General features: G+C 38.2%; 1 protein-coding gene across 1 annotated transcript in view; it reads right to left on the minus strand.

Moving 5' to 3' along the window:
- Positions 1-13,089, minus strand: part of LOC110785817 (probable pre-mRNA-splicing factor ATP-dependent RNA helicase DEAH9) — a 46,860-nt gene extending 33,771 nt beyond the window's left edge. The window contains exons 1-9 of the mRNA XM_021990330.2: positions 12,746-13,089; positions 12,557-12,631; positions 11,640-11,729; positions 11,361-11,440; positions 10,467-10,536; positions 10,282-10,367; positions 8,180-8,249; positions 8,004-8,099; positions 4,607-4,712 (exon numbers count right to left, since the gene is read on the minus strand). Of these exons, the coding sequence (XP_021846022.2) occupies positions 4,607-4,712; positions 8,004-8,099; positions 8,180-8,249; positions 10,282-10,367; positions 10,467-10,536; positions 11,361-11,440; positions 11,640-11,729; positions 12,557-12,631; positions 12,746-12,997 (925 nt within the window). The 5' untranslated portion in view covers positions 12,998-13,089. The remainder of the gene's footprint in view (positions 1-4,606; positions 4,713-8,003; positions 8,100-8,179; positions 8,250-10,281; positions 10,368-10,466; positions 10,537-11,360; positions 11,441-11,639; positions 11,730-12,556; positions 12,632-12,745) is intronic.
- Between the last annotated feature and the right edge of the window lie 820 nt (positions 13,090-13,909).

A 13,909-nucleotide genomic window follows, 5' to 3' on the forward strand; every position in this document is an offset into this window, starting at 1 on the left:
GCATAGTGGCACACAAATTTCCGGTAATACCCGGTTAATCCTAGGAAACCCCGTAATTCTCTCAAATTTTTGGGCCTGACCCACTCTGTCATAGCGCGTATCTTTTCCATGTCAACTGACACGCCATCTCCAGAAACTATATGACCCAAGTAAGCGACTCTTTCCCTGCCAAACTCACATTTCTTAAGGTTCGCGTATAATTCATTCTCCTCCAACTTACTCAACACCAATCTCAAATGTTCGTGATGCTCAGATTTGCTGCAGCTGTATACCAAGATATCATCAAAAAAAAACAGCACGAATTTACGAAGGAATGGTTGAAATACCTCGTTCATTAATGCTTGGAAAGTGGCCGGTGCATTTGTCAACCCGAAAGGCATGACCAGAAATTCATAGTGCCCCTCGTGGGTTCGGAAAGCGGTTTTCGGGGTGTCTTCGGCTCTCACCCGAATTTGATGATAACCCGATTTCAAGTCGAGTTTAGAGAACACAACTGCACCGTGTAGCTCGTCGAGCAGCTCATCTATGATTGGTATGGGATATTTGTCGGGTATTGTCTCTCTATTAAGTGCCCGGTAGTCCACACAAAATCGCCACGAACCATCCTTCTTCTTGACTAATAATACCGGGCTAGAAAACGGGCTGGTCGAGGGCTTAATGATGCCAGCCATTAACATTTCCTTGATGAGTTTTTCAATCTCATCTTTCTGAAACTGAGGATAACGATAGGGCCTTACTCCCACTGGATTGCTCCCTTCCCGCAGAACAATGTTGTGCTCCCTGTTTCTGATTGGTGGTAGGCCTAATGGCATTTCAAAAACCGACTGAAAACGAGCTAGCAGCCCTTTCAAGTTCTCTGGAATCTGCCCCCCTTGCTCCATATCTCCCTTTCCCCTCGCTTCCATCTCATTCAGCTCTAGTAAAACTCCTCCACCTTCCTTGCGTAAAGTACGTAACATCGCCTTCAACGATATTCGGGTTCTTGCTAAGGATGGGTCTCCCCGTAAACTGATGGTTCGCCCTCCTTGCTGATAACTCATTGTTTGAGACTTCCAATTACTCTTTACTGTACCTAGTTTCTCGAGCCACTCAATTCCCAATATCACATCCGAATTTCCCAAATTTAAGGGCAGAAAATCCTCTCGTATCACCACCTCGTCGCCGATAATCAACACCACGTCGTGGCAAACACCAGTGCCTCGTACAGACTCTCCGTTTCCCAAGGAGACTCCAAAACCCCCTGACCCAGACACCTGAATTTTCAGTTCTTCCACTGTCCTCAAAGAAATAAAATTGTGTGTGGCGCCGGGGTCAATCATCACCACCACCTCACGGCCATCTATAACTCCCAACAACTTCATTGTTTTTGGATTAGAGAGACCCACGACAGAATTTAGAGTTACCTCGGGTGCGAAATCCTCGGCGATCTCAGATCTGTGTTCCTCCTCTTCGCGTTCCCATTCTGCCGCCTCCTCGTCATCAATTAAGAGTACACTCAGCTCCCGTCGCCGGCAACGGTGACCAATTTCCCACTTGTCATCACATTTGAAGCACAACCCCTTCGACTTTTTCTCTTGAAGCTCCTTCTCGGTTAGCCGGCGAAATCCCCCACTGGGTTTTGGAAATATTGAACTGGAGCGATTATAGTTTACTGATGTTTGTGAACCAGTAGCAGACATGAGGCCTGCTTTGTGTGAGTTTGTATGAGAAGTGGGCTGGTTAGCAACTGAGCTCTGGCCCACACCCCCTACTGATTTGGGTTGTTGGGTGGAGTCCATGCTTGACCCAGTAGTATATGAACCCGCGGATCCACGATTATATATTGAGAAGGATCCGGGTCGATTTTGGCCCAAACTTCCCAGCCCAATCCGCCCAATCCTCCTGGCTCCGTTAACCCTATTTCTCTCTTCGACCCGAGCTGCCACTTCCATTGTCTGGTTTAGAGTTAATGGGTTAAGTAGCCGTACCTCTGCTTTCACCTCCTCCTTCAACCCATTGATAAATTGCCCCATTAACAAACTGTCAGGAACATCGTTCAAGGGAGAAGCCGTCTCTATGAATCGCTTTCTGTACTCGATAACGGTGGTCGTCTGTACCGTAGCCAACCATTGTTCATGGAGTGAGCCCGCATTCATCGGCCTGAATTGGTGCAAAATTCTGGTTTTCAGATCAGACCATGACTTGACAGGAGCTCTGCCGTTTTCCCATTGATACCACTTCAATGCATCACCCTCCATAGCCACAACTGCTGCATCTACCTTTTCTTCCTCCGTGAGATGACAAACCATGAAGTACTTCTCACTTCGCAATATCCACCCATCCGGGTCACTCCCCTCAAACAAAGGCATCTCTATTTTCCGGTACTTCCAATTCCCTCCACCACTACTTTTTCCCTTCTCAAAAATCCGGCCAGTTTCTTTTTCCTGTCCTCCTCCTTTTGATGCTGAATCCACTTCTTCCTCAATGTGCACCAAGTCTTGCTGGAAGGTTGGTGGCTTCTTGACCCCTGTCATCAACTCCTTCATCTCTCTTTGAAATTTCTCTTGGTCCTTTTGCATCAAGGCTATTTGCGTACCTTGGTCCTCCCGGAATCGATCAATTCTTCCTTCAAGTCGACCCGCCGCTGCCTCCATAGTCTCCTGGTTCTTCCTTGTATCCTCCTCACTTTTCTCCATGAATTTCTCTGTCAGAGTTTTCTGGAAAGCTGCCATGCCCTCTGCTAGGATCTGTTGAATTGTCCCTTCGAGGTTTTCCATTCTTCCTTCCAATCCATCTAGCCTCTGTGTGTGTGAAGACACCATTCTGGAGTTCTTTCTCCCTTTCCCTGGTTCGTATCTGCTCTGATACCAACTGCAATACACCCACTGCTGTTGCTGTACCTGCTATGCCACTCACAGCAAAACACAACACAATGATAGAGGAAAGGTTGTAACTTTGATAAATAGAGTGTAAGTTTACAATTACCGCTCTGAGAACATTCGAGAGGTTCTCCACTCTCCCACCAATCTACTTAATAATTCTCAAGATGATTTTTTCCAGCCTCTCTTCCCTTCCCTTATAATTACAAAAGCTCTCACAAGAAAACAAAAGCATTAAAGTAAAGTAGGCTAAGACAAAATGGCAGCTTCAATAGGACATCTGACTTAATGTACTTGTAGGGCTGCCTCCACTACTTGGTGCATTTCCTCACTCTGCTGTGATGTTTGGTTCTGCAGGTTCAACTTCCCCTTTGTCCTGTTGCGTGAGCTTCTTCTCTCTTCTTGTGTAAGTTTGAATCAGCAGTGGGTTATGCTGGGGTATAGCACCTTGACTTCCGACCTTGACCGTGACTCAAGGTAACATTCTGGGACCGCTGAATTTCGTCGGAGTTATACGGAAAAACGTCGATGATGAACCAAAGTGTAGCATTACTTGGCCCTTCGACTCTTTCCAACCACGGAAAGGCAGGAACTTGTGTTCCCCTTCGAACCACCACAACGCTTCACCTTCGAGCCCGATAATTGCATCCTTTAACTTGTCCTCTTCATTCAATCGGGAAATAACCTCCAATTGAAGGAACCTGACCTCCGTTGAATTCGTGAATTTGAAGCTTTTGTCAGATTTTTCGCTCCTCTTCGAGATGTGAAATTCCACGTTCTCTCTTGCTTGTGATGTAAAAGAACTCCCCTCACACCCACATTTTCATTTGCCTCGTCGCACCTCCAGCGACCTCCATTACTTTTAATTTTTTAATATTTTTTTTAATTTTTCAAAATCGAAAAATCAGATCAACTCATAATTATACCGCTCTGATACTAAGTGTAAATAACTAATATTTTGAGCATAAAAATAACGACAGAAAATATATTAATTTGCTTGATAGATGGTGAACATAAAAAGGGATACAAAAGTAGTGACTTGAGGCCACCAATCTCCCGGTTTAGTGACTTGAGATCACCACTCTCTAAAATGTAATCTTTACCAACTTCTCAATATCCTCCTCTAAGCTTAGTGTACCCTTATTTATAGCCTATCTACTCTAACTACCTAATTTGTCTTCTTCCTAAGGATACTATTATTAATACTACTTGCACTACCCATTATAACCTTTACTATTTAGTTCATTACAGTGTACTCAACATAAGAGGGGAGGGGACTGAAGATCTAAATTTGGGAGGTGAGGATGATCCGCAAAGGAGCAAAATGCAGGCATGTAAATTCAAGTTTTACGCCCGCGATCCATGGCATATTTTGAACTCCTATTAACCATGGGCCTCTCACATCTAAGTCCCTCTTAAATTCAAAGGCGAAGATGTAGGCATGTGATATCCATGTAAAATCACAAAGTTCAATTGCTACAATTACAATACTCCCTCCATTCTGAATTATCTGTAGTGTGTAGAACCTCAAAAGTCACTTGGAATGGATATAGTGCTGATTTAGGTTGATCTAAAGTGAACATACATCAAAGAATATGACGAAACCAGCACTATATCATCTTCAAATTTTCAAATAATAATGAGAACTCATTGTATGAATATGACTTTAACAAAGCACACTTTTCTGACAAACAAGTAAAAAATAAGCATGAAAATCTAACTTCCAAGAAGTGATGCTAGCAACCTACCTCCATTGCTTTTACCAGAACTCTGAGCTTCTTCATTAAGCAGCTGAACACCAGCGTCAATATCATCTTGACCCGTAAGAAATACAAGAATATCACCCACTGTTTGCTACGCACCAAATGCAAAAGCATACAGAAAATGAGATATTAAAGTCACCTGAAGGTCAAGCAAATTAATTGAGAGGAGGTGCATTTGCAATATAAAAAAAAAATCGAAAGGCCATTATACTCTACAAAGAATGAGCTTTGACTATGTCATTATCCATAAAAGATCTTTTCTAAGTAAGAGTAGTCAAGACAAATAATGGAAATCCTTCACAAGAACATAACTGAAAACAATTACTCGCGATGTCACAGTGAAAAAATCAGAACCTTGTAGGCTTGCAGCTTCCATAACTCGATAAGTCAATATAAAAAGTTGAAATGAGTTGTTAATACCTCGACTTCAGTTTACTCGATTTTCTACATTGGTCATTAACCCAAAGTTCACCCGTCATCTATCATAATGGTTTCCGCTACTTTTTCTAATTACTACAAATCTACAATGAGGTCAAATTTGATCAGTATGCAGTTATGCACTATGTCATCTCTCATACATCCACTGTGAAGTGCATTGTTTCCATCCATATGCCTTTTGAATTAAGTAGCTTAGAGGCCAATATAGTACCACCCTGAGTTTTCCATCAAAATAGTCTGGAATCATCAGTTCACGAATTGTAAGTATGAGGTATGGGTTTAGACCTTGTATTTGGTTGACTAATTTAAGAGTTTTAAACTCATACCTCAAATCCCCAAGGTATGTGGTTTAGAAACATAAGGGGGAGGTGGGTGTGGCTCATACATTACTCCATGTATCAAATAAAAGGAAAAAAGTTATTTCCGAACTGAACCGAACAGATGGTATTAATAATCAAGTTCCAAACTCATATCATCTTGATATCATTCCTGATTCCAACCTCGTACCACAACGCAAACCAACCCGTTAATTGGTAACGAAAGTTGTTCTACTTTTATCTAGTCCCTGAGTTCCAAGTCATCATCATTTGTCCAACCCACCAGTTGAATACTTCCTGTTTTTCTATAATTGAACTATTTGATGTTTCACGCATGTCTATGCAAAAATTTAACCATTAATATATCTAACTATCTATGTTACTCCGACACTCCGGTTGAAGAATGGTGTCGGTGTCGACACGACCCAACTCGACTCGCGACACGACACTCGACACTTGTCGGAAAGGTGTCGACACCGGTGTTGGAAAAGAATCCGAAATCAGGTGTCGATGTCACAAATTCGAAACCCTTGCTCTAGCAATTGAAGGTGCAGAAAAGCGAAAGAAGAAAAAAGATGAAAGCACTTATCAATTCTTGTTTTCATCGATGAATGCTTCAGATTGCGTCGGCCTGCTTTCTCCTTCCATTAACGCGTATATGTTTGATGCCTTTTGCTGGTGGGCCTTTGATTTTTTCTTATATTTTTTTAAAATAAGTAGGGTGGGAATTGGGAAAGGGAAACAAAGCCACGTGACTCTAATTTTTGCCGATATTCACGTGGGTTTGTCCCACAATTTCTTTTTTTTCTTTTTATATGCTTTAAAAAAAAACTCTAATTCTTATTAATTTATTATCTTTTTCTTTATTTTTTATGTTTACTTTCAAAATCATTTATTTTTATTGTATTTGAAAAAAGTGTCTAATTTTTTACGGACACTTTGTATGGGAGCCATGTCCAAAACACAAGTCAAAGACACTCCTTTGACCGTGTCGAAGTGTCTACAAATATTTGGATAGGAGTGTCAGATACATAGACACCTTGTCAGACACGACACACTCGTGTCTGAGTATCATAGCCAACTATATACTCCCTCCGTTTCAAAATAATGGGGACACTTACGCATTTCACAACAACCAAGATAAATGATTGGAAAGTAAGAAATAAGTATGGGAAAAGTAGAATGTTGTAAGAAAAGAATAATATTTCCTCCGTTTCAAAATAATTGCAACACTTTTAATTTTGCCACTATTCATGAATTAACTTTGACCGTATATTTTGACTAATTTACTAAAAGCAAATGTTATAATGAAAATGTGGGCGAATAGATCACATTGTATATTTTCATCATCTCAAAAGTTTAAGATTTTAAAAACAAGGATGAGATATTTAAGGTCAAAGTTGTGCCTTGCAAAACGTGCTAATCAAAGTGTTGCAATTTTTATGAAACAGAGGAAGTAAAAAATTAGGTTGAGTGGAGTGGTATAAGATAAGAAGAATAAAAAATTAGGTTGAGTGGAAAGGTGTGACTAAAAAGAGAATATAAAAATTGATTGAGTGGAATGTTGTAAGCAAAGTGGGAAAAAGAATAGTGTGAGTGCATTAAATATGGTGAGTCATCTACCAAAAATAAAATAAAACATACGTCCCTATTATTTCGAACTAGAGGGAGTATTAGTTAAAATTATAGAAGTTGATATTTTGAAAATATATATTGAGACGAATCTAACAAGATCCCGCAAGACTATATAATTCCTTATAAATTGATAAAAGAGTGTGTGAATAGTATAAATTTGCTAATGGTACAATTATAAAATAAAAAAAAGAGGAAGTGTGTAAGAAGATAGCATGATTCTACAATTATAAGAACACAGATGAAGCAATAATTTGGCTTATCACACTGAAATATAAAAATCTATGAAGAATTGAGACCCTAGGTAACATTCTTTTTATTCAGTACTAAAACCGACTTCTCTAAGTCCTCCTTGCAATAACTATAAATACCAAATAATAATTTATTCTGTTACTCAGCAACTAAATGGAATAACAAAATCATCCATTTAACAAGATATACCACAACATAAACATATTTGATTTCCTGTCAAGACATCCCAAACAATGATAGAGGATACAAGATTCGACTACAAATTTACCTTTCGTGATAAATAAATAACCACGTATGAAATTCTCCACTAAAAAGCTTTAAATTATACTTTTGGGCTTTTTTGACTCAACTAATTCAAGCTTAAACTTACCTTACTTTGAGCTTCATCTATTTGACGTCACCCTACTTTGAGCTTCATCTATTTGACGTCACCTTACTTTGAGCTTTATCTGCTACCTACCATCACCTTAGGCTAACTCCTAATAAGTTAAAGGTATCTAATTCCATTTATTTTAGGCCACTTTACAGTTCCAGAAAATTATTGATGGAATAGTATTTCAATTGGAAGGTTCAAACAACAAATCAAGTGTAAAACACTGTAATTATGAAATAACTAACACATGAAAATTCCATCAACAACTAATCATTCAGCTTAATTTCAAGGAAGATACCAATACTTTGTTGGACAACTAGATCCTACATGTAACAACTTTCTCACGCATACAGTTGATAGCTTCCTGTACCTGTTTGTGTATCAACATAACAGTTGAGACAGCAGCTCGAAGATAGTCTGCAACCGGCTCCTGGATATAATTGATTTCCACAGTAAAGCCTCTTCCCTGCGTTTAATAGAGCAAGTTTAAATATCTTAAAGTAAATAGAGCTGACATGTAAAGAATCATAAACCAGCTTAATATACCTCAACTGAAACAATGGCAGGTTCTGTCTTTGGCCCAAGTTCTTTGGTAGCTCCTCCTCGATGCTTCTTACTAGATTTACAATAAATGTAAAGAAAACGTAAGTGTTTAACTAATTGACTAGGCGATTGGTATTATCAGCATCATAAAGGTAACAAAATATGCATCTATTCAACAACAATTTACCAGATTCAACTATTAAGGAATCAGATCAACAAATAGACTAAGGGGGTGTTTGGTATGGCTTTTTTTTGGGCTGGAAACGGCTTCAAGTAACCGTTACCGTTACTGAATGTTTGGTTAGAGGTATGGAGTAACGATTACCATTACTTAGGGTAACCTATTCCTCCCTTTTGTTACTGGTCAAACCCTAGAGGTAACAGTTCTCATTCCTTCTCCTAACAACACAGTCGCACAACTCCTCTCTCTCTCTCCTACGATTTTGGTTCGAATTTCCGTCGTCTCTTCGGTAGTGTTCTTCTTCGTCTTCTCAGATAATGATCGCAACCTCCTTCTGTATGCTTTGTTCGATTTTTCGTCGTCTCTTTGGTTTAAATTTCCTACGTCGTCTCTTTGGTAACTCCTATCCGTCGTCGTCGTCGAATTTCATTTTGTCTATGTCACTCTCATTGAATCACTCTTTTCCAACCTTTATCTTGAAATTGGAACAATGCTGTTGTTTAGTCGAGCATGTTAATTTTTCCGAATTTAATTGTTTTATGAGTTGTTGGAAATATTAAATGGAAATTTGAAATTATTGATTACAAATCGGTAATCCAAAAATTGGCAGGCTGATTGATTTGTGATTATTTGGGAAGATGCAGTTTGATGTAAGTTACTGATTACAGTTGGAAAAATGAAATTACTGATAATTAAAATTGGCTGAAACCCATTTAATATTGGTCCAGTGGTCTACGTTAATCGTCCAGAACTATCCATGGATTTTGGTCACTTTTTGCTTTGAAAAGCTTATTGAAGGACAGCAAGTGGGTGAGTTTGTAGATTTTTAAGCAAAACGTAACTGGATTATATAATTGTTGTTGTTGATGTTCTTTGTTTGGCAATATTGGGTACTCTTTTTATACATTTCAGCTGTTGCAATGCCAATTTTACTAGAGTTATAAAATTGTTGATTGTATAATTATTGTAAATAAGTGATTCCATTCCTATGATATACCAAACAACAAATAATGGAAATAGTTTACATTACCCTTTCCCCTTCTTATTTGTTTCCATTCCACTCCCTTTCCAACATTCATACCAAACACCCCCTAAACCAGAATTACATTTTCTACTTCGAATTCCTGTCTTCACTCAAGAAAACCTCACTTGATTCAAGCATATGCATATCCAGCTCATTCATGCAGATGCACAGGAAGAAAAAATGCTAACAGATGAGCATTTAAGAAGCAGATTAGTGGATGATCACTATTTTGTGTATGTGACTATGTTCCACTACATAATATTCTCCTACCATAAGCTATGAGTTTGAGTACACTAATTTAGCATCTCACTCCAGAACCTCTTAAGAACCTGTTGAACTCTGTTAAAAGACTTGACAAGCCCTACCACGTTAGCATCATTAACAAACAAAGGGGAATGACACAATGAATGACAAAGTGAACAAGAAATTTGCTGATTTCCTAGCTATTGTCCAAAGAATTTACTGGCTCTGTGCGTTGTTATGGCTTCTCCAATATCCTTCTCATTTTAATTGAAAAGGCATGATTTCTTGTTGTAACATCAAATATAAGGTCAGCCAAGCCCTACACATTCTCGTACATGCTTTTCCGAGTTTTCCCTTCAGTTTCCTATAGTTCACCATTAAGATCTGGTCTCCTTAGAAAACCTAGTACACACTACATAATAAAGTCTGAACAACATTAGAACCATGATTCTTTGCCATGAACCACCACAGTTACAATCTTGCCATAACTCAGACATCTCTTATTTTTTTAACTCAAATTAGCACACAGTTGTATACTGGTCAGAGCAGATCGACGGAATGAATACAAAGAGTTATCCAGAACTCCTTGAAAGACGATAAACCTGGGGAAAATATAGGAGAATAACGTTTGGTCTATATATATGTCAAGAGAAATACCTGGCTCTGAAGAAAGACGCTATGGATTTTGCTTCAATAGTTGCAGATGAGATAATTAAACGCAGTTCAGGCCTACGCCTTTGAATCTGAAATTTTGTTACAAAGACATGTAAAGCACAAGAAAACGTCGGCACGGCGATATTCATTTAAAGTCAACACAAACTGTCCATGTAAAGAAGAGATACCTTCTTCAACAAACCCAGTACAATATCAGTTGAAATTGACCTTTCATGTGCTTCATCTATCATGATCACACTAAGAATCCAATAAGCAAAAATGAAAAGAGAAAAAAAGATTAAAAAGTTCATTCAACAGAAAACCATAAGTCCACAAAAATAGTGAAAGCTATTCATGTATCTAAATGAAGCTAAATATTTGAACCCAAAAGAGATAGCGAGGAGACTTCCTGAAGTAATTAGCTGATTCGTAAAAACAACAAATAACTACAAGGTCCATTAGCAGAATAATAAACTTGAACAAGAAACTAAAGGTCTTCGTCGTACATATGCCAATAACCTACCACGTTTTAAAAAATAGTTCTCAAGAAAGTACACACTATGCAGACTTTTGTGCAAGCTAGTTAAATTTATAACAAATAACTGAAATACTATGAGTTCAAGTACCCATACACATCTTCCCTAATCTACATTTTCAGATCTTTAATGGAGTTGGAAATATTGCCATCAATTTGCAAGAATATTCTGTAATGATACCAGCAGACAAAAAACATCCCCAACTAATCACTCTAAATTCTATGCCACTATCAATGCCATTCACTGCTGAATGTATCGAAAACATTTGGGAACTACTACATAATTCCAATGAGGAGGCCATCAATTTGCAAAAGTATTCTGTAATTTTACCAGCAGACAACAAACATCCCCAACTAATCAGTAATCACCCTATTCTATGTCACCATCAGTGCCATCCACTGCTGAATGTAATGTACAAGTAACAGTCAGGAACTACTACAAATAATTCTAGTGAAGAGGATTTGTTAATCTGTTCACCTTTAGTTTTTCTTTTATATTTGCATAACTCTGGTTAAGATATCTTACATAAATCGTTTATTTCAGTACCTGTACTTGGACAGAAGAGGATCATCCATCATTTCCCTTAGCAACACTCCATCGGTAAGGAATTTGATTCTTGTAACACCCTGTGCTGGCAAAACAACATCATTCCACATGGATAACATATAAGTAAGAGTGTAAGACACCCCTTCTAAATATCATACAATGAATATTCTGCATTCAAAAGATTGCACAAATAGCATGTGATGCAGGATGAAATTAACACGAATAAATTGGAATTTAAATGAGAAAAAGAATACAAATTGGTCAGCGAAAGGGTCTTACCGGGGTTGTTACATCTTCGAATCTGATTACATATCCGACCTCCTCACCAAGTTTAACACCCATTTCTTCAGCAACCCTTGAAGCAACTGACTGAAATGTCATTCATCAAAATGGAGGAGAATAAATATGCCTATCATTTCAGTCTAACCAACCAGTCACACGTATACTAGATATTAGTGTACAGAAGAATAAGAATGAAATCAAGAAATCATCATTCTAGCCAACATTCTTACCACATGCTAGAGTTCATGATACACACCTCTGATACAAATTAATCTATATTCAGATAAAAGGTATAGCATATTAGCACAAAATCAGGACACCGGTTCAGTATAGCAACATTTCTTACATATGCTAGACCTCACCATCTAAGTATGCTGCAGTGCAAAACGAAAGCATGAGGCACCTTTGAAGTTTGGGTTACAAAGCTCAATAGCTATTGTCACCTTAATTCCATTCACGTTTCGTTAGGGAGAAAACCAAAAGAAAAACACGAAAATGCAGACAAACCACGCACACTGTAGACTCTTCATTATATTATTTTGAGTTGTCTCGAATACTTAAAACCTACAGTATATAATAAATGTAGAGATTTCCAATGAAAATGATCTCAACTTATCCGATCCCTTGCTAACTCACCATAAGCACTACTTAACCGACCACGAGTGAAATGTAATTCGTTAAAAAGCATATATTTTCATAAACTAAAACCTGAATACCCAAATTGTATGATATTTAGGATATAATAACTTCAAGCATTCATCAATAACATCACACCATTGAAACGTAAAGTAACATACAGAGATCGGCATCCAAATCAACAACTACACAAGAGAATGTATTGTAGTATATTACAAAGAAGGTTCAAAAATAGTAGTACAAAAAATAAGAAAGATTAATTAAGAACAACACAATACCTGAACAGCAAGACGCCGGGGTTGAGTGCAACCAATAACATGACCACTCTCAGCCCATCCTCCTTCATTCAAATACTTCAATTCAAACAAATAAACACAAATTCAAAATCAGAAAACTCCTCAAAATTAATCTAACAAAAAAAATGGACAATAAAATTGAAGAACAAGGAAAAGAAATAGAAAAAAAACCTGAGGAATTTGAGTGGTTTTTCCGCTGCCAGTTTCTCCGACGACGATGGTGGTGGCATGGTTTTCGACTAGGAAGAGAATGGCGTCCCTGCGCTTGAACACGGGAAGCCGCTGGCGCTGCTGCTGGAGGTTATTGGCGTATCCAAAACTAGAAGATGAAGAGGAAGAAGTAGAGTAGAAAAAGAGTACGCCGCCATCTTCGTCTTCTACTAGTCGAGGTTTCTCCGTTCCCGGTTTCCAGAACTTCGCCATCGCTGCTGCGTTTCTGAGTTTTAGTATCAGTTCAGTTCTAAGAAAATTTGTCACTCTCGGCTGACGTAAAAGTCTACGGTACTCCGTATTTGGTTAGGAGGAGTTTGGGGGGAAAAATGAGAAACTTTTGTGTGAGATCGCCCACAGAAGACAGTCTTGTTGGCAGTCTTGCTGGCAGTCTTGCTGGTAGCCCCGTTGGCAGCCAGGGTGGCGCATGTGCTGATGTCAGCATATTATTTTTTTTGAAAAAAAAAATTTTTGAAATTTTTTTTTTTGAGAATAATTATTTTAGATTTTTTTTTTTCCAGGCTTAACTAATTGGAGTTCAAACATAACTACAGAAGGAAATAATGCCCTTGGTCCAAATATGCATTCAATAATAAATCTAATAAATGCGGTTTAGTATTAATTAATTATACAAGTTAATAATTCAGTGATGTCAAGTGAATTGTATGCCTAGCTAGAGGTCGCTTCAGTTCAAATGGAATTAATAATATTAATCCACAACTTACTCTTGACTGAACCCGTAGGGTCACACAAATAGTACGTGAACGGATCAAGTATTTAAGTGAATTAAATACTCCATTCATGGATATTCGGAATCGACGGATCTCGGTTCCAGTGGGAGCTGAAATCGTCAAAATGCAAATTATGAATACTCCAGAAACGATGATATTGCTGGAAACGGAAATATGGATCGTATCGGAAATATAAATATTATCCAAGTCGTAGATGTTGCCGGAAACGGAAACATGGTACGTATCGGAAAATATTATCGGAAATGGAAATATTGCCGAAATCGGAGATATTGTCGTAAACGGAAATATTGTCGGAATCGAAAACATTATCGGAATCGAAAAATAATTCCGGAATCGGAAATATTAAATATTTGTTCGAAACGGAAATTAATTC

The sequence above is a fragment of the Spinacia oleracea genome, chromosome 6 (genome assembly GCF_020520425.1).
Source record: "Spinacia oleracea cultivar Varoflay chromosome 6, BTI_SOV_V1, whole genome shotgun sequence".
Lineage (NCBI taxonomy): Eukaryota > Viridiplantae > Streptophyta > Magnoliopsida > Caryophyllales > Amaranthaceae > Spinacia > Spinacia oleracea.